Source organism: Lingula anatina, chromosome 2 (assembly GCF_051362555.1).
Source record: "Lingula anatina isolate TDL-2025a chromosome 2, LinAna3.0, whole genome shotgun sequence".
Taxonomy (NCBI): Eukaryota; Metazoa; Brachiopoda; class Lingulata; order Lingulida; family Lingulidae; genus Lingula; species Lingula anatina.
The window spans coordinates 47,535,434-47,556,182 of record NC_141768.1 but is presented as its reverse complement, the minus strand read 5'-3'; the positions used below and the strand labels follow the sequence as shown (position 1 = coordinate 47,556,182).

Sequence of the window (20,749 nt, the reverse complement as noted above, 5' to 3'; positions counted from 1 at the left end):
ATAAATAACACATCTTCAGCAATATCTACCTGTACATCTTGCATCATAATATAATTCAGCTCACATCATTCAAATAAGTACACTTTATACAAACACACCATACAAACTGGCTGGCACTTTTTAGTATAATTTATGTAATAAATTTGTTTCAAATGAAACCATTTCTGTGATAATATTTAAAATTTTCTCATCCTTGATGAAATGACCCACCTTCACAGCGCGGGAAGTCATTGCTGACCCAACCATCTTCAGTGCAGTTCACAGGGTTGGAACCATTGAGAGTGAACCCAGCAAAACACACATAGTACGCCTGATCTCCATACAGTACGCCAGTGGTGTTAGACAGGTAGCCATGGGGGATGTTGTTCTGACTGCCCAAGGAGCCACAGTAGTGTACTGGAATGACATGTGGTTTTCAATATGGCGGTTTTAACCTTACCAATGTCAATGTAACTTATTGTACCTTTAAGTCTCATTGTAACTAAGACTGGGTTCCCATGCCCAGATTGATCCATCTGGATCGATGTAACTCCCTGTAACCCCCTGTAACTCACTAAATTGCTATCCAATAACCAGCTTAAATGTCTGTCACGCCTACCAAATCAGCTAGGGGGTAAAGATAATTACCCACTAAGAGCTTTACTAGGCATGACAGACATTTAAGCCAGTCAAGTTGACAGCAATTTAGTGAGACTCCCCAGGGAGATAGATCGATCCAAATATCTGTGGGAATGGTCCCTAAGTTTTTTTTTTCGGTTTAGTTGTCACAATAGCTGCTGAGAGGAGCATTTTCAAATGAGAAACATTAATTGTCCTTCCTGAGATCTTTTTTTTTTCAGGCATCAGTTGGCAAATCAAGATATTAAATAGTACTAACTGGAGCTCTAAAAACTCGAGCTAAGTCCAACCTGATTCAGAAATACATGCTTCCTTCTAACTCAGATTTTAATGCTATGGCACAATCTAATGCAAGTAATGCAAACTTTTGATAAACTGACATGTATGAAAACTCTCCCAGTATTTACTTACATTTACAGACTGGTTTTCTGAGGATGTTCCACTTTCCCCCATAGAGACACTGCATGTTGACTGATTCCTGTTGGTTGTATTCCTGGTTCTCAAAGTCATAGCCATGCATGCAGCTGACATTAAAGTTAGCTGTGTACATTTTGGATAGAGCATTGCTGGGCTGGATATTTGTCCAAGAGTTGAACTGTATTAATTCCTGGGGACAGTCTGAAATAAAGTGGAAAATTATATATGCATTTTCAATACAAAACTGTAAGCTGTAGCTTGTGGCACATACAAGATCTGATTTACATGCAAAATAATAATAATAATAATAATAATAATAATAATAATAATAATAATAATAATAATAATAATAAAGGAATGAATAGATCTTTATATTATGTTTACTTAATAAAAAGAATGTGCAGTGGGTCTGTTATAGTGAATAAATTAGTTAAATCCATACCAATAGAGAATCGAGCCATGAATCCTTTCATTGCAATCACTGCACTGGTTGTAAGCTCAATAAACATAGCTCCTGATGATGAATGGACTGTAGATGGCAACACTGTGCCAGTAAACCCACTGCCAATGTGGAGGGCATTAGAGCTGGTGTCAGTACCATTGTAGATCTTAAATATAAAAACTTAATTATTGAACTTATTATGTGATTGGTAAGAATAGTTTGTGAGTTGATCAGCATTTGGTAAATGTTGAGTATATATGATCTGTCATTGTTACAAAAATTACATCAAAATGAAGCAGAAACTTTAACAAAAACAAAACTGCAAATTTTTGTGCTTATCATAAGAATAAGCTCCATTTCTGTAAATTGATCTTTACTGATTATCCTAGATCTTTAGCAATCAGTAAATCAAATATTTACTTTTGAGATTTGCAGAAATAATAGAGCTTAATTTTTAGCATATGTTGCTTTCACACGTTAAATGTACTTTTGACACATCAAATTTGGTCATCTCATTTTAATATAATCAGGGTGTGGTCCATATATCAAGCAGCTACGCAATCAATGAAAACTGCACTGATATATAGCTGTGAGCCCATAATAACAAAATGCAATCAACATGCCTCATATTATGCTTATGATTGCATTGCATTAGCTGACTAACAGTCTGAATTTTCATCCCTGAAAGTGACCAAGTTTAGAGCAAAACAGTATAAATACTAACTGAATTAAGACTTAGAATTACCTTCAGGAAATCAACACCACTCTCCAATTCAAAAGATTCCTGGAAGTCCAGAGCAAATGGCTGGTTTCCTGGTGTTGAGATATTCCAGGTACAGCGGGCAGAGTTGGGATAACTTCCTATGGTGTAACCTGGAGACATTATCATCCCCTGACTGGTGGTTAACTGGACATCACAACCTGGAATAACAAACATTAAACACCAACTGTCATGCTTGAAAATGGCAAATTTCTCATTTACACCAAATCAATGGCAAACTTACACAGCACATCAGTCTGATGAAGGCCTTCAACCAAGTTGACCGCAGGCTAACACATGGTGCAGAAAAAGATATTCTAGCTTTTGTCAAATAATTATATGATTTATATTCAAATGTCAAACTAATGAAATTTTTTGCTCATTTAGCTGATAATATATTTTTTATTTAGAGTACATAAACAACATTGAAAATCAGCTGGCAATTTTTTACAAGACAGAGCCTTGTGATCATTTTGTTGTTCTGCTAAGAATACCACACCAAGTTCTCTTATGAAAAACAATTTGAGTAGAAAAGTTCATCAAACAGACAGATGACACTAAAATACAATCATTTTCATTTCATTTTTTTCTAACATGTTTTCTCCTGCTTCAATGCCAATGTACCATGGTCAAAGGGCTATACGCAATAAATATTGACCAAAACCACAACACAATGTCTCACCTTGGAAATAAGATGCATTAAATCCTCCTTCAGCATTCATAGTTTCTGTGTGAAGATAAATGTACAGGGACTGCCCAGTAGATGATATGATGTGGTCCACTTCATCAACTGGACCCCGATATTCCAACAATTTTGAAGAATAGGGACTGTTTCCATCCCTTATGTAAAGGTAGTCATCCCTAGCAGCCAGTTTGATCGAATGAAACTATAAAAATATAATTCTAGTTATTTCATCCATCTTTTGTGACACATTTATTGCAACTATTTATGTAGGTCACTTTAAACTGACCAAAACTGGCAGCAAAATCAAAATCGGTCAAACTAATGGCAAAGTTAAATTATCAACATTATCAAACCAATGACTTACATGAAAAGTTAAGATCTGTCTTAAAATAAGTGTAGTTATAACCCAGCTAGTCCTAAGGATCTCAATCTTTCAGAGAAATGAAACAACAATTGACTTACATGTAAGGTTAAGATCTGTCTTAAAACTGGTGTAGTAATAACCCATGTTGTCCTAAGTTTTCCATTATACTGTGTTCCAAACCCAGGACTGGTGATCATCTGAGGCTGGTTAACTGCAGTCAGTGTGGCGCCCTCTGGACTGGGTACTGAAAACACCATTCACAGCTCAGAAAACAATGTCATAAGCTGTGTTATATTATAAACAATAAAGCAGTAATTTTTTTTCCAATTGGCAGCTGATAATGAGAAAAGCCTCATTCCCTTGTGAAGATGCTCTAGACAGACATTGCAGTATTGGAGGTTAACAACTTAAATATTAGCTGTTGATTGGAGACAAAAATACTTTATTCTTAGTTGTGACAGTTCTGTTAAGATGAAGTCTAAACCTTAACTCTTCAAGCCACCTGTCAACAAAGTTTTATGCACAAAATGTGTTCATGATACATTTAGAAATACTACCAATATCACAACATGTGCAGATGCATTGTTCATACTACAAAATAAAAGGCAATGTTCTGCATTTCTTATTTTCTAAATCATTTTAAAAATGATTAAAATTAAGATCTTGTATGCCGATTTCTTCACAAAAACATACCAACAGTCCATTGTATAGTGAACCCCGTCCTTGTGACGGACTCATCACTGAAGAATTTGAGTAAGAAATAGTTGGTGGAACTGGTGTAGCTGAATGAACTGGATTTATCCCCAGATACTGTATCTATTACTGTACAGTAGCTTTCTGTTGGGCCACCATCACAGATTTGAAGGTAGTCTTGCTGAGACTCTGTGATGAACTCTGTGAACTGTAAAACATAGAATACATGGTTATCAATTCAATTCAATTTATTTCTTAACTGGTGCAATTAAGTAAATTATCATGGCCTTAACTTTGTACAATATATTATGATATAATAATACAATTGCTGCACTACCATTCTTTAATTAGTATTTGCATTGCCAGTATGTAAATGAACAAAGGTATCTTTTTATCTGTCATGCATGTGAATTGATTCTGCATTTTATTTCATGACATGGTCCTTCATTATTTTTTAAAATGGAAACAGTATAAAAAGTGGAAAAAAGTTTTGGTATCTGAGATGTTATGTAAGAGGTAGTTGACATTTTCTGACTGAAATATTGATATCATTTAGGATGAACTACCATTTCTAGTAGTTTTGTGACAACAAGGCAGTAAACTTCAATCAAATTAAAAACAATAGAAATATCACACTCTCTTTACCTGTAGCTTTATTCTTTTACCACTGGGGGCTTTGAGAGTCCATGTTTTACTCTCTTTGTTGCTGTATGAGCCTGATGCTGGATATTTAATATTACCTCCACTCTCACTATACATATATTCACTGTTCAGATCACCTAGCAAATGCAGAAAATGGACATTATAATCAGGACCAGAAAACCACATATATTCAATCATCAATTAAATCCATGCTTCTTGGCATTTAAATCTTTTGTTATAAGTTGAATAAATTCTTGGAGTAAAATTACTGAAAAATTTTGTACTTAAGGTAGCATACATACATAGCATATATAGGTAGCATATATATATATATACAAGGCAGCAAAGCTGTCAAATGTACAGACAAAAAACAGAAAAAAAAAGATGCAAAATAGGTCATTATGTCAATTTTGATGCAATAATAAATGCTTATAATAGCACAGTCAGTCAACACTGATTTTTAATCATGCACAACAGGTAACATGGTCAATAACAGGAGCAGATTCAGAGATATTTTCTGACAGTATTCCAAAGTATCTTTGTTGATCCATCCTCCATTTTGATAGTCTTCCAACAAAAACCCGTTAATATAAACTGTAAAATCTGACTGTCTTCCAGGAGACCCAGAAGATGGTCTTAATCCACCCTTTCAATAAGATTACAATGTCAGGACCATGAGAGTTAAAATTCACATGATGAAAGTCCCTATATATGAAAAATGATGACAGTGCATAAAATAATATTACATCGTGTTTAAAGACATAAATACCAATACAGCTGCTTATGTGGAAATACTGAAAATGTGCACAGCCTCAGGTGGATGGGAGTTAAAAATCACATCTTAAAAATGCCAGTGTTGGAGAAAAAATTAAATAGAAACAACAAAAATATAATTCTAATGAAGCTGTTATTCACTGCTTCCTTATTATGGACACTATGTTATCTAGCAGAGAGCTTAACAGGGAAATATCAACAAGTGTGCTTTATGAAATTTCAATTAATGGCTACTTAATTAGGTAAATGAGTTTATAGCACTGAAATTAGCCTTGTGAATACCCAAGGGGAATTAACAGACTGACCACACAAATTTGTCTATCAAAGGTCTTCAGGCCCATAAGTCACACCTTAAGAAAAGCAGAAAACAATAATGCACAAAAATAGGAGACTTCCCAATTCTGATGCAATAATACATTATGTTTAACTGCACAGTCAACATAAAATTTTAATTATGCACAACAGGTAATGCTGATGAAAGTAAAAGCATAAGGCTCCAGGCCCATCAGAGTTCAAGTTTTCAATTAGAAAGTGCCAGAATGAGAAAAATGAAAATTTCACAAAAAATGCATAAATTTAATAAAAATGATGACCCAATTGACCTGGCTTTCTAATTTGAACTGCATGCCAATCCTAAAAATCGTACTTATAAGTTAAATATAATAATAAGTAACACAGTTTTCTTTTCATAATGTTTGCAGTAGCAGTGCAAAAAGATTATTGTCAATTTTGATGTAACATTACATAATAAATTATAGAATAATTATCACCAATTTTTGATTATTGACTATAAATAGCATGGACATGTAGAAAATTTGATTACCATTAGGCTTCATGTCCATGGGAGCTCTGAGTCCCACAATGAATATGCCAAAAAGATAATGAATACTTCATTAAGTGTATAACTTCCAGAAAAAGAAGCCAATTAGACTGCTTTTCCAACTCGGGCTGCATTTTAGTCCTGTGTTTCCTTTTTTGAAAGTTTGACAGTAATAAGTAACACCGTTTTCCCATAATGGTCATCATGGCAGCAGCACCAAATATTGTGTTTTCTTCTATTTTGATGCAACATTACATAATGCTTAACAGCATAATGACCATCAATTTTAAATGATAAAATATATGTGTCATGGATTTTCAGAAAATGTGACTAGCAAGGGTCTTCAAGCCCGTGGAGGTTCTAAGTCGCACCTTGAAAATGTCAATAAGTGAAAAATTAAATTTTCACAAAAAACTGTTAAATTGCCAGGAAAATTTACCAAACAGACTGCATTGCCTACTGAGGCTGTATGTTAGACCCATGTTTCTTTCTTGTAAGTTTGAGAACAGCAAGTGACATGTTTTCCCTTAAATGGTCATCATAGGAGCAGTGCCCTAAATAGGGGTTTCTTCAAATTTTGATGCAACGTTACATAATGTTTAACAGCATAATAACCATCAAATGTTATTAATAAAATATTAGTAACATGGACATTCAGAAAACATGACAAGCAAAGGTCTTCAGGCCCATGGAACTTCAAAGTCACATCTTGAAAATGCCAAAATGTAAACAAGACAGCACTGTCCTGAAATGGGTTTATTTCCATTTTTAACACTTTTTTAACATAAAACAAAATAAACATTTTACTGCCATTTTTATATGACCAACTAAGAAAATTGATGAGATGGGAAAAGTATCAATAGAACAGTGTTAAATGTCCAATTTCCTCCATTCTGAGATTCTGAACATAGTGGATGATTGAATCTGACAAACTGCAATGATATGAGTTTATTTCCATTTTTGACACTTTATTACACAATACATGATAACAAGTTTACCATGTTTTTTACATAATCAACTTACAATGTTGTAAAGATGCAGGAAATATCAAACAAACACTTTTACGCATCTAATTAGTTCAATAATGAGACTGTTAACATGCCTAATAATTGAATCTGAGGAAATGTGAAAAAACAGTATAACTTCTAAAATAATGGCCCGATTATGCTGATTTTCGAACTCAACCTGCATTTTAGTAAGATTGACCACTCCTGTGAATATAATGCCAATTGGCCGATCCGTTTTTCTTATATTGTGTTATCAGTGTTGCATTTATATTGAAAAGTGAAAAAACAGCATAAATTCCCTAAAAATGGCCCAATCATGCTGATTTTCGAACTTGACCTGCGTATTAAGAATTTTCATCAGTTCTGTAAGTTTCAAGCCAAAAGGTAAAATGGTTTTCCACTTACTGTGTTATCGGTGCTGCATATATGCTGAAAAAGTGAAAAAACAGCATAAATTCCCTAAAAATGGCCCAATCATGCCGATTTTCGAACTTGACCTGCATATTATGAATATTCATCAGTTCTGTAAGTTTCAAGTCAAAAGGTACAATGGTTTTCCACTTATCGTGTTATCGGTGCTGCATATATGTTGAAAAAAGTGAAAAAACAGCATAAATTCCCTAAGAGTGACCCGATCATGCTGATTTTCGAACTTGACCTGCGTATTATGAATATTCATCAGTTCTGCAAGTTTCAAATCAAAAGGCAAAATGGTTTTCCACTTATCGTGTTATCGGTAAAAGTGCACGGCGACGGCGACGGCGACGACGGCGACGACGGCGACAGCGACGACGGCGACGACAGACGCAGATGATGGCTATATGTACAGACACATCTGTGTCTGTACATAATAAAAGCCAAAAGCAATCTAAATCTGCTATAATCCTGGTATTTAAATTGTGCTACATACTGCACATCATTTCATCTGTCATGTCTCCACAGTCATCTACACCATTACATCTCAATGAAGACAGCACACACTGGTCATTAAAACAGTGAAGGAAGTCTGGAATATACACACAGGCTTATATGATGCAAACAGAATATTTCAAATAAGATTAAGAGGTCTCGAGTTGCTAATTATAACATAAACACTTAACTAAACAAAACAATGTATAACAACAACGAAAATAGAATAAAAAGATCGTAATTCACAAAGCATGAAATAAAAGAGCAAATTCTTTTATTATCTTAAAATTAAAATATATTTCACTTACCATTTATGCAAGCAACAGACATGCAAACGAAAGGCAGCTTTACTTCCGTGCATTTCTCCATCTTCCACGTGTTGTCCTCATTTTGCAGGGCTGATGTGCAGAGTTTTTCTTCAGCTGTATTTGGCTCATCCCCGTACCAGAAACCATACTGGAGTGACATTTCCTGGCCATTTCTCCATTCTCCTTCTACTAAGTTATCTTCACTCTTTAAACCTATTTAATTCAAAGAGTAATACTTAGTATTTAGTTTTAACCATATATCAATTTATACTGAATACATCTTTGCTCTTCTCAGAAAATCATTCCAATAAACAATTATTCTGCAAAAAGTGTGGTACAGATATCAAATAAGATAAAACTGAAATACATCAAAATAAACTGAAGTGAATTTTTAATCACTCTGTTCCATTACAGTGGCAAGGGTGAGAATAAATGTAAATAAAGCAGAGGACAGAAGGAAGTCCAATACCTATCCAGTAGGATGTGTTCACACTAGCATTTCTCACAACACCAGCTATAAAATCAGCAGTCTCTCTGTCCTTGACAGTCACTAACCTGGCACCATGCCTATGGAAATATATAGTAATATAAATATAGAATATATATGCTTTATTTCATTATGTTTACAAAAAACCTATTCAAATAGGATGGACATGACTTACTGATTTTTCATATACTGTGTCAAAGAGTTATCATTTTCAACCTTAAACACATTTCTGCTCATATGACACAGCCAATGTGAAATTTCATAATTTTCAGATATATTTTTTTTTTTAGCTCACATATTTCTTGTACCTTTCACAAACTCCTGATGCATCTTTCCATCCAAGCTGAAGACTATAGGCTTTAAAACACTGAGCCTCTCTACGCACCCATCCTGAAATATAAGATAACATGAGAAATAAAACCACACAGATATCAGTGTCAATATACATTCAGATAAAATTTGATTCACATAACACAGTAGTTTAATTGCTACAGAGGGAAATTAGGAAGTTTATGTATTAACACACACACTTTACAGTTATCTAGCTAAAACTATACCCATGACAAAGAAATTACAAATCTACTATCCTACTAACTGTGAATCGATCTATCTCTGAGGGTATTCTCACCAAATTGCAATCAACTTAAGTGGCTTAGATGTCTTTCGCACTTACAGAAGCTGCTAGGGGGCAATTAATTATTGTTTAGCAGCTTTGGCAGCCAAGCCAGACATCTAAGCTGCTTAAGCTAAAAGACATTTAGCAAAAAAAAAAAACCCTAGGAGATGGATCGATCCTTTTAGATCAATCTAGGTGTGGAAACCCAGTCTTAAAGAGGGAAGAAGTGAATAATTAACATATCTTTATGAATTCAGTGAACTCACCCTCCGGGCACTGAAAGGACTGCTCACATGCTCCCTAAAAAGATAATGGAAGACACAGACAATCGTTTTATATCAAGGCATCAGAAGATAAACAAGTCGCCATATTGCAGGACACAGTTTAATCAAATCTGGGTAATCATGTGGCTATCTAGGTTAATTTATTTATCTTTCTTTCATTTCTTTAGATCACCGAGGAGTTGAAAAGTAAGCCATTCCCAAAGAAGGCTGGATGGAGGAATGGGGCAATGGTCAAATTTAATATTGTGTGAATGCTTTTTTCTCTAGTTATATTATTCAGCATAATGTGTTGTCTATATTCTTCTGACAGTACTGTAATTTTGTATTGTATAAAAAAACACATATTCATGGTTGAAAGTTGTTAAAACATGGCTCCAGTTCTAAGATTTCACCATCACAGACAGAATTTACCTCTACCTCACACTACTCTAACAATATGGAAAATATATGTACTGAATATTTATATGGCACAAGCAAATAATCTTTGTGAAATTCCAACACAAGAGCAGGGTAATCATTGCTCATCCCTCAAGGTACTTGTCTGTCCCAATCTTAAATACCAAGGGGTCAAAAAGGAAGCCATTGCCAAATATGGCTGGATTGAGGAATGGGATCAGGGTAAAATTAAAATATTGTGTGAATGCTTTTTTCTCTACTATGATACAGCATGGCATTTTGTCTATAAGCTTCCGTAAGTACTATAATTTTTGTATTGTTTTGTGTATTAATGTATACATTGCTTTCTAAGATAACATTCCCAGCTTCACCCTCACACGTACAATTTCTTGTCTGATACAGCTCTAGCAATATGGTTAACATATGTAATATGTGTATGGCACAAGCGCATTCTCTGTGTGAAACTCCCACACATGGTAGAGTAACATAATTTAAGGTGTGGGCAGGATAGATATTGTTCATCCATCAACAAAGGTATGTCCCAATCCTAAATAACAAAAGCCACTTGAAGTTTAATAAACCATTTTACTTCTAGAAAAATTGAGAAACAGAAATCCCAAGTGAGGCAGATCAAGTGTCTGAGTTCAACATGTAACACAACAATAAAGGCCGTGGTAGCATTCATGGTACTTTTAAGTACCAATATAGTCATCAACATATACTGTAAGTGTTGTCACTAATAACACTGGGGATGCATTCGTCAACGACTTAAAAGAGTTCTACTTGTAGTTGAATCAGATCCTTTTCCTCTATGGGGAGTGGTTATTCCCCTGGCCCATTCTGACTCCAACAACACTATGTCCACAGCAGACAAGGCACACAGCCAGACAAAACCATTTGTACTTCCTGGAACTCCAACTCTCTGGACTGATCAGGATAAAAGCCATCAGGAGTCCACGTGGAGGTAACGTGACTTTGATACTAAGATATCGACTCTTCTAAGAATAGGATTATTACTTGCGACTGGTATATGACGCGGTTTGAATCACACTTTGCAGAAAATTCTCCTCCTCTCTCACAAACATTCCTAATTTCAATTTGGTGTAATAAATACTCCTGCCACTGAAGAGTTTAACATTAGCAAGACGAGCCCATTCACTTAATGGTTCGCTTTACTACAGAGTTACAATACACATGAAGTTTGGGTTGACACCTATTCTTTAAATGGGACAGAAATGGATCCTTCACTATTGAAGACCTACCAGCATAACCTAAATTTTTACCTATGAGCACTAACTTTGTTTTATCCGTAGAAGAAAAGAAATATTTTCAGTAGGCCTACTGTGCTTAAGCAGGTTTTCTGAGAATTTTCAGTTTTGGCGAGCAGGCCCTGGTGGCTGACACTAAGTACTTTTGCAACCCAAGTATATATATATATATAGTAGTAGACAATGTATATAACATACTTGCAGAGGTCCTTGGCGATTATGAAAAACAGCAGTGCCAACATTTTAAAACCATGCATATATTAACCCAAGCAACGCAACATGCAATAGGCCTACCTATATACACTGCATGGGTTATTTTCTATCTTTTCTATTGTGTGGTAGCCAATTTTGGATTCTTCACATATGAGTTATCTTCTGGATCTTCTTTAGATACTGATATATATTTGGGGTATTACTTAAACAAAATCTAACTATTGAACCGTAAAAATACATGGACATCTAATATTCTTAATGTCTCAGTGTGGCAGGTGCACGTTGACCAGGTTGACGAATGCCAACAGCTTTTTTTTTCACGTGTAGAAATGCACCGTCTAACCCCTCCCCCCCCCCCAAAAAAAAAAAAAAAAAAAAAAAACAGAGGTTAGGTAAGGGTGACCCCAAATGTCACTGTCAACGAAAGAATGAATATATTGGTCTTTACATATTGTGTAGAATATTGAGGTAAGGAATTACAAGCGACGGGGGATAACGCAGAGTAGGCCTACGGTAAATACGCGATACACGGTAAAGCAGGAGGTAGGCCTAGGCCTAATCCTCGGCCCGTAGCTCCAATTCTAAGCTGGTGGTACAATTAAAGATTACCAGTAGTGGGTGGCGTCAAACCTTCAGCCTCGAGGTTGCCATATATATATATATATATATATATAATTATAATCATTGGCATATTCAAAATTTTGCTAAGGCCGGGGGCCGGAGAGCGGGCGGGGGAGGGGGGATAGAAATATGTCCACGTTCAGCTCGGCACTGGCCTATATTAAAGTAGACGAGAATAATTTGACAACAAAAAATAGGACACAGGGAAGGAAATTTTTTTCTCCATGCTTTAGTAATTGAGGGAAGGCAGAAGGTTGAGAAGGTGATGAAGGGGGGTGGGGGGGGGGGGCAGTGCCCCGAAGGGGGCCAGGGGAGCGTCCCTAAGCTCGGTACAGTGTACTTGCTGTCCGACCCCTGTATCAGCCAGTGATAACTGTTTCAATGATTAAATACTGTTTTACAGTTAGGCCAATATCGAATAAAAACATCTCATTTTTTTATCTTACGCTGGCCACTGCCTCATGAAACGCAGCTGATATTTAAATATTATGTACAATGCAAAAGAATATACGACCCCACCCTTAACACATACATCTTTACAAAGAAGCTATTTGTCCGTGGGTTAAAACTCACGACAGGTGAATCTTTATGGTTTCAAATATCGCAAAGTCGGTCAGAGTGTATATTTCGGAGTTAAAATCACCACAAAACCAAGACTGCTACTCAGTAATATAACCACAATATTATTCAGAAGCTAGATTTACAAAGGCAATTACGCAACAAGAGAAAGTGTGTTTACTTTATATAATCCATATTATAGAAGTCATGCTTTAGGGGCGCTATTAAAGTTTTGAAAATATGTGAAACATTTAAAAGAAATACCGCCTTATCCCAACAAAGTATTTTACATCAGTACCCGGTATGCGTGAACATTACTGTTGCCTCCATATAAGCATCACCATGTTCCAATCGATGAGGCGGCCTTTGCCTGCTGCAGGGTGTGTCTAGTTATTAGTGAAAAGTTTACAGCGGAATGATTATGGATATATGACACCGAAGTTATCAGTACTCACCTGACAAGACCGTAGTGTGATGTAGCACAGACTTAACAGTAGCAGAACCCGCGTCTCTTTCATTCTGCCAGACATAAATTGAAATTGAGCAGTTCAGTTAGTCCTTCCTAACTTCCTCCACCTCTCCTACTCTTACTTCCTCCTCTCTCACTTTATCTGTTTCTGTTCAACGGATAGGGCCTAAAACTTGGGCGTCTACGACTTAAAAGTAACCCCTTTTTTACAAAGGGCCTACAGTGCAAGTGCTCTCCTTGAAACACCTGACTGGTTACGCCCATGTGCTGGGAAACAGTGGTGTTAACCTCCGTGGCTCACACCCAAGACCAGCTGACACGTCCCAGCTAAAGACCCAATATGAACCGTGCGCTTTAGCGCGAACAGGTAAAAATCTATTGTTTGGCGTGTATATCAAACACAAAAGCACAGCCGATGTCACGATCGATCCGTGATAGTAGGGTTTGGCCTCAAAGGTTTGCCTTTGGTGAATAGCGCTATTTTACGGGTTTGAATAAACACCTTTAACAAATACTAGTCACGAGATTCCAAAAAATGTAACCCGCAATAGTAATATGCTTTAAAGGATGTAGAGCTATTAAACTGAGAGTTGGAGAAGGATTCATTCTTTATCCATGTCAAATAATACTGCAGCTCACTAGGTGAGGGATAAAAATCATTGCTTTAATTGTTTTTTGGCTCTTATTTACTTCCACGGTTTGCAGTTCGCTTAAATAAGTAATCACGAAGGCTTATTATGTGTATTCTATTCCAAAACAAGGGCTATTTTTTATAAAGTGACAAGATTATTAATGAAAAGTAAGGTAGAACACATTCACCAAAGCAATGTCTTGTGGAAAAGAACTACAACAAGCTCTGTCTATCTTGGACACTTTGGAGCTGGTGAATTTGTTTGAGTCACGCAAGAAAAAAAAAAAAAGAGAGAGAGAGAGAGAGAGAGAAAGCCAGTATTTGTAAGTTTCAGCTAATACCACTGAAACTTCTTTTTCTCGAGATTTATTCGAGACAAACGATAATTCCAATTATAATGTGACAAGTTACTCAGAGTCATCAGAAGTCTAAAACTAATCCCAAAATTTATAAAATTTGCCTTTTCTTATAAACACTGTGGTGTGCAAGCACAGACTGTTTTAGCATTTGTATATATAGATGTTAATTATTTAATCCATGTATGAGCTAAGAGAAGTTAAGAAGTATCGGACATACGTCCTATCTGCTGACATAAAATCGAAGCGCACGCGAGTTACAGGCCGGTAATCTGGCCTCAATTAAACAATTTGTCTTCAAGGCTGCTTATTACGATCTTGTCTCGTGCAGTGGCGGTCATATTACTACTGTCTGGGGCAGGGCGTGGACCGTAAATGCTAACCGGGATCAAATGGCTCCGTACAGTGTCACTGCGAGCTTATTATTTCTCAAGTCAGAAGGTCCAAACCTTCTACACTTACATTTAAATTAGTCCATCATTTCTCTTGCTGTGTCTATTTTGTTTTTCATGAAATAATTCGAAAATAAATAATTATTTTAATAATTGATTAAAATCAATCCAGTAACACCTTGGTCGATTATAAATCTAAAATTTCTATTCAGTAGCTTTTTGTCATCCCTGGTGAAATCAACAATACAAAGTCGCTCCTAACCTTAAAGAGGTGAATTGTGACTTCAGTGTGCTTTTGCTTTACTATACGGTGCGTAATTTATTATAATAATCCCTTTCAATGAAAGTATTTTTTTGTCAACGCCCATTCTGCTTCGGAGATGATATTGCCCCGAGGACAAAAGTTCAACATGATATATTCCCCAACAACATCAGTAACGGAGAATTTATTTTTGGTGCTACGTTAACATGCCGTAGTCTCCAATAGCTTATTTACCGTCTTCGATACATTTTACGAAATAGAGTCATCTGAAAATTATCGAGAAGATATTAATTAAAATATAATACTTATTTTGATATTGACCTCATTTCAATTTGTTTCATGTTTCTAAATATATACCACAAAGCGAAAAAATGCAAACGTGTTTGTCCAAAAGGCTCCAATAGGCATTGGAGCGTTAAGCCATGCATCCTTTGTTAGTTCATGTAAGTGGACACCATCGTGTTACGAGGACGCCGGGCTGTAATAATAACTTCAGAATTTCGACGAGGTCAACCATATAGTAATGACAAGTGCTTTGACATATTGTTCAGTGAGATAAGAAAAGCTTGCTTCCTGGTCTGAAGTTAAAAGCCAGTCGTAATGCTGAACGTGAACCCCAAGTTCATATAGTGTCGGGGTAATTTCTATTATAATGTCTTCACCAATTTTAAGTGTTTTAAAAAACACAGCTAAAAGAGTCTCTGGTGGAGAGTAGAGAAGCGGGTTTAATTCACTTAAAAGGTCTTATCTTACTACAGCGCGGTCAGTGTCACTTCACAGTTTGTCATAATGCTGTCAGTGTAGTGTTTGAGTCAGTGTGTGGTTCAGACACTACGAAAACCAGTCTTATCAAGGACCAAAAATTCTTAAATTAGAGTGAAATTATAAGTGCTTTGAATTGCAAGCCAACAGCTAATATTACTTTGCTGCGCATTCAGGTGTAAGTCACATGTCAAGAAATATATTCTCAACAACTGCCTTCGAAGCAAAGTGAGGTTTGATTTTATCTGGAGTTTTCCCGCCAAATCTAATTTCCTTGAAAAATAAGTGATTTTGTCCAACTCACAAACCATTTCTCGACCCGACCTTGCACTTGGATTCCACGTTTAACACCTTTTTAATAACAATTTAGTTTAAATGTTTTTCGTTACGTTTAAACATTGCAGGGTATACTTTAATTAAAACTATGACGTCGCTTACGTTTCAAATAATAATTTTGTTAAGTAACAGACGCGCACATCTTAAGCAATGGAAACTTCTTTTCAAATACAACAATGCACGTGAGTACAACTGAAAATTACCCCTATTTTATCTGATGAGCCCCTAAATCCAACAGACAATGAAAACATGATCATCTTTCTGTACAATTTTATTTCATGACCATTCAAGTAATCTTTACAATTATGTACAGAAATCGGTTGAAAAAAACCTTCATGGTACGATAGCTACATTTTTTTGCTGGACTGGAAACGCCAACACTATATCACATTATAATCAACATACAAAACATTTGTCCAGAATCCAGTGGTATCCAAATACGAGCAAAAGAAAAAGTTTGAAAGTGTATGAGATACCAATAATGATGCAACTTGTATTTCACTTGTCAAAGAACCAAATTCAGTTAATTTTTCTCCTGGGCACTTTCCTTGATCGCTCCCATCATAAACATGACATTATTTTTTTATAATCCTGGGCAGTTCTCATCTTAAACATGGCATTATTTTTTTATGATCCTGGGCACATTTTTGGCAGCTCTCATCTTAAACAAGACACATCATTTCTTTATAATTCTGGGCACTTTCCTAGGAGGCTCCCACCTTAAACATGACACATCTATAGTGATGGGAGGCTTTTTATACTGAGCTCCTTTCAAGTGTTCTTCCACCAGCTTTGGAGTAACACATATCACATGTTGGCCTTTCCAATACTTCACCATGTTCAGGGACTGAAGAGTTTGTATAATGTCCGTTTGTGTGATACTGGTCATTTGACTGAAAGAAAAAATAATGACAGCGTCAAACCTTCGTGTCAGTCTTCATCTTTTTTCTTGAAAACAAGTGACAATGCCACACTGAAATCAGACCAACATACAGTGCTTGCAAATTGTTGAAAAATCTTCACTTGAAATAAAATGAACAAGGGATATACACTTGAAATTAAGTGACCAAGGACACAACCTTTATGAAAAAGGAAAAAAAAAAGAAAAAAAATACTGCATCTATTAAAGACGTCTTCATTGAATAAAAAACAAACCTGAGATCTTTAATGGACAGTGTTCCTCTGAAATCTCTGAGAATCTCCAGTAACACCCAGGACCAATAGCTCCTGTAGCTCAGTTTCCCCAGGTCAGACAGGGGCTTCTCGGGGGAGCCCACCAACCCCTCTATTTTGGACAGTTCATAACCTGAAAGATAACACCATTCCGTGATAGCATGACAACAGGGGTGGGCAGAGGCTGTCTTCTGGGTCCTCCTCAAGACGGGTCAGAATTTTAAAAGTTTACTTTGTTGGGCATCTTTTTTTTTCCTGTTGGTAGATTAGATGGTCAGATTGGCAGAAGGATCAACTAAGATAATTTGGAAGACTGTCAGAAAATATATCTGGATCTGCCCCTGGACAACAGTATTTTAAGTGAGGAAACAAATTCACCCCACAACTCTATCATAATACTTCCAATAAGAATTGTAAATTAGTTATGAAATATCTTTAAATCAGGATCAGCTGTGTGTTATACTTACTAAATGCAATTAGAAATTTCCCATAGCCTTTCCTTTGAAATGGAGGGAGAGTGAGGATACAGGCAACGTTGTTTCCATCTGGAGATTCTTTTTCCTAAATACAAAGCTACTTGTGTAAGATCTGAAAACTTATTACCACATTGCTCTCAGTCCAAGCTGTATAATTATACTCTATTTCAACAGTGGAATATGTATGAAATGAATTGATGTAATTAAAAAAAGGTTTTGCTGATTGAAAGGACCATTCATGTTTTCAATAAAACTGAAATTAGGGGAAAAACACAGCAATTATAAATATTAACACTGATCATGTGATATATCTACCTTTGAAAAATATCCCACCAGGTGGCAGCCTTGTCTGTCAACTTCAGTGTAGATGTAGAATAAGAAAGGTTCCACATCAAAGTACAGTGTCTTGTGATCAAGGAACAGTTTGGCTAACAGACACAAATTTTGGCAGTATATCTGAAAATGTTCAGAATGCACATGAGACACAGCAACAGTAGCAAACTTACATTAGATCTCATTTTGAAAGAACAAAATATAATCGTTTTATTTATATCCAGCTTAAGATAAACCCATCCTTTTTTTTTTAAACTTAAATAATAATCTTGTGCAAATCTTTGTATACCAAAATATGATATGATCTCATTTTCAGGTAGTAAAGTGCTTGTTTTATTTCCTAATATTATCCAGCTAAATACCACATATTTTTTAACAATTTGTGCAAATCTTTGTGTACCAAAAAACCAATATTACCTTGTGGTCTTTTCCATCTACCTCAAAGAGTGAAATTGTTCCTTTCCTGTAAATTTCTTTTCCAGGAGGATGTCTCCAGAAACACTGACTCTGAAAAAAATAAACAAATATTAATAGTGAGAGTTTTATTCATTTGTTATTTCCATTTCTTGTGTTAGGTGTTGTGTATGTGCTACCACAATTTACCCACACAACATTTCAGTCTATAAAACACTTTCTATTAATTTATTCAACTTTATTGTATGAAAGTAAATCATGGTAAACCTAAAATTTACCTCCCCCATACCCTCAATATGATGTGAACTATGTGCATCTTCAAAGGTCTTAAATGTCTGAACAGAAACTGACATATTCATATCCTCTGAACATTAACACATCAAATTCTCCAACATATCACAGCATTGTGATCTCAGATCTTTACCTGATGATATCTGTAAGACTTCTCTAGCCTCATGTACTTCAGGCAGTACTCACACACCCAGAGTTTAGACTGTTTGCCGTATTCCTCTGGATAAGGGGAGAAATACCAGGCATCTATCTCATACTTTCCTATCTGAACTTTGTCAATATATTTCACTTTTGTTATCTGTATGAAAGAAAGAATAATTGTTTGCATTACAATGAAAAAAATAAAGTACATGTTTTAATCAGGAATACTAGCATTTTATTTGATACTTAAATTTTCTTTAACTCGTGTTAAGTAGTAAACCTGTGTGCTCAACTCTTTTGTGCAGCATTATAACTTCCAAACACTGTAGGAAATTTACAATAAATAATATTATTATGACCAAAATTGAAAACAGGAGACTTACTGCTTCGTGTTCCTTCTCTAAAGCTGCTGTAGTAGGATCCATTTCAGCATATGTCTGGGGAAGAATTCAAGTCAAATATTAAAACTAACCAAGAGCCTTTCAAATGGTAGAAATTAAAACTTGAACTGTTACAACTTTTTGAGTTTGAAATGTCCCTCAATTTACCACCTCTCTAGTTGCACTTTAATCCTGATAAGATGATGATTGAGGATGCAGATAGATTTGAGAATGAACTTAAACCACAAATATCCACAAATACATCACTACTTATGCTACCTTCTGCACATGGTTTATCTCATCATGCTTCCTCTTCTGGTTTCTGGTGATCTTCCTGTCTGTTCCATCTGTTAGATCTGTGGTGGCAGCCGCAGAGATTACTTCTGGCTTGCTGTCCTCTTCCAAACGGGCCTTCAAGTTGAACCTGTCCACTTCAACCCATTCATCCAATCTTCTGTTTACTAAATTGTAAAATCAATCTTGTATGCAAAATATATATTCTTAAGTCACTTAATATTTAAACAATAAACATAGTGTTATATAAATATAGTTACTGTCAAAATAAATAAAATTATGTTATGAAAAATGAAAATGAGCAAATAAACTAAAAAACATTGGGCTCTGTACTAAATGAGAGAAATTAACTCACATCCTTTGTAATGCACATAGTACTCATATCTCCCTCCTGCCTGCTCATTTGATCTGGTCTGTATGACCTCTGCAGCATCTGTTGTGAGGAAAAAAAAAATCAACAAATTAAGCTTATGTACATTCTACTGTATATTTCTACTGGTTGCCAGATCTTCGACTAATTTGAGAGAGAAAAGACCTCTTTATTCAAGTCAAAGAAAAGAAATTCTAGTCATGAATATGTATAGATGTATAAAATGTACAGATGGTTTTCAAATGACTATGCACAGTGACATGACCCAACTGATTGCCAGAAATAGCCCATGCTTTGAGATATAACGTGCAATCCTTTGGGATATAGTCACCTGGAATTCCTTTAAATAAATTTATGTACAAAGATTCTAAAATATCTATTAGAATCTCAGATAAATCTGCTCAAAAAAATCTGGAACACATTTAAAAGATGAAATTATTGGTCTAAAGAGTAAGTGGTTTTAATAAAACCATCAACAAGACGAATAATTATTGCAATATTCCGTCGTTTATTTATTGATACTTACGCCAAGTGTTGTCTGAACGTTTGACAAGGTAATTATCTCCAATACCAATCCTCGAATCATCGGGGAAACCGTCGACGCTTTCTCCGTTTTCCATACTATCAGCCAGCTCCAAATTTTGTCCCCTTTCTGATAATCTGCCTTCGTTTTTTAGCGTTGATTCTGACAAAGAATTTTGACGCATTTCGACGTCCGCCATGACACCTGCAGATGTGCATTGCATGGACCAATCAAACACTTCTTTGCATTCACTTCTGTAAAGTA

General features: G+C 35.6%; 2 protein-coding genes across 3 annotated transcripts in view; both read right to left on the bottom strand.

The window, feature by feature from the left end:
- The window catches only part of LOC106170487 (uncharacterized), a 52,929-nt gene extending 39,230 nt beyond the window's left edge, over nucleotides 1-13,699 (bottom strand). For both annotated transcript variants that reach the window (XM_087005902.1, XM_087005903.1), the window contains exons 1-14: nucleotides 13,338-13,699; nucleotides 9,809-9,842; nucleotides 9,235-9,316; nucleotides 8,909-9,006; nucleotides 8,440-8,652; nucleotides 8,133-8,228; nucleotides 4,625-4,758; nucleotides 3,980-4,187; nucleotides 3,385-3,530; nucleotides 2,920-3,124; nucleotides 2,223-2,398; nucleotides 1,478-1,643; nucleotides 1,030-1,236; nucleotides 211-396 (exon numbers count right to left, since the gene is read on the bottom strand). In XM_087005902.1, coding sequence (XP_086862028.1) covers nucleotides 211-396; nucleotides 1,030-1,236; nucleotides 1,478-1,643; nucleotides 2,223-2,398; nucleotides 2,920-3,124; nucleotides 3,385-3,530; nucleotides 3,980-4,187; nucleotides 4,625-4,758; nucleotides 8,133-8,228; nucleotides 8,440-8,652; nucleotides 8,909-9,006; nucleotides 9,235-9,316; nucleotides 9,809-9,842; nucleotides 13,338-13,412 — 2,026 coding nt within the window. In that variant the 5' untranslated portion in view covers nucleotides 13,413-13,699. The remainder of the gene's footprint in view (nucleotides 1-210; nucleotides 397-1,029; nucleotides 1,237-1,477; nucleotides 1,644-2,222; nucleotides 2,399-2,919; nucleotides 3,125-3,384; nucleotides 3,531-3,979; nucleotides 4,188-4,624; nucleotides 4,759-8,132; nucleotides 8,229-8,439; nucleotides 8,653-8,908; nucleotides 9,007-9,234; nucleotides 9,317-9,808; nucleotides 9,843-13,337) is intronic.
- A 2,644-nt stretch (nucleotides 13,700-16,343) lies between these two features.
- Nucleotides 16,344-20,716, bottom strand: LOC106170497 (histone acetyltransferase KAT8). The gene is made up of 10 exons (XM_013550384.2): nucleotides 20,489-20,716; nucleotides 19,948-20,025; nucleotides 19,578-19,759; nucleotides 19,302-19,355; nucleotides 18,911-19,075; nucleotides 18,490-18,579; nucleotides 18,055-18,195; nucleotides 17,731-17,824; nucleotides 17,246-17,396; nucleotides 16,344-16,983 (listed from the first exon to the last, which is right to left on the bottom strand). The coding sequence occupies exons 1-10, from the start codon at nucleotides 20,706-20,708 to the stop codon at nucleotides 16,767-16,769; spliced, it is 1,392 nt and encodes a 463-aa protein (XP_013405838.2). The 5' UTR covers nucleotides 20,709-20,716; the 3' UTR covers nucleotides 16,344-16,766.
- Between the last annotated feature and the right edge of the window lie 33 nt (nucleotides 20,717-20,749).

What these genes read in the sequence shown, in the direction of transcription:
- LOC106170497 (XM_013550384.2), bottom strand. Translation starts at nt 20,708, where the DNA reads ATGCAATGCACATCTGCAGGTGTCATGGCGGACGTCGAAATGCGTCAA. An exon ending in AGATAAACCATGTGCAGAAG is followed by an intron (nt 19,356 to 19,577) that starts GTAGCATAAGTA and finishes ATTCTTCCCCAG; the next exon opens with ACATATGCTGAAATGGATCC. An exon ending in GAAATTTCTAATTGCATTTA is followed by an intron (nt 17,397 to 17,730) that starts GTAAGTATAACA and finishes GTTATCTTTCAG; the next exon opens with GTTATGAACTGTCCAAAATA.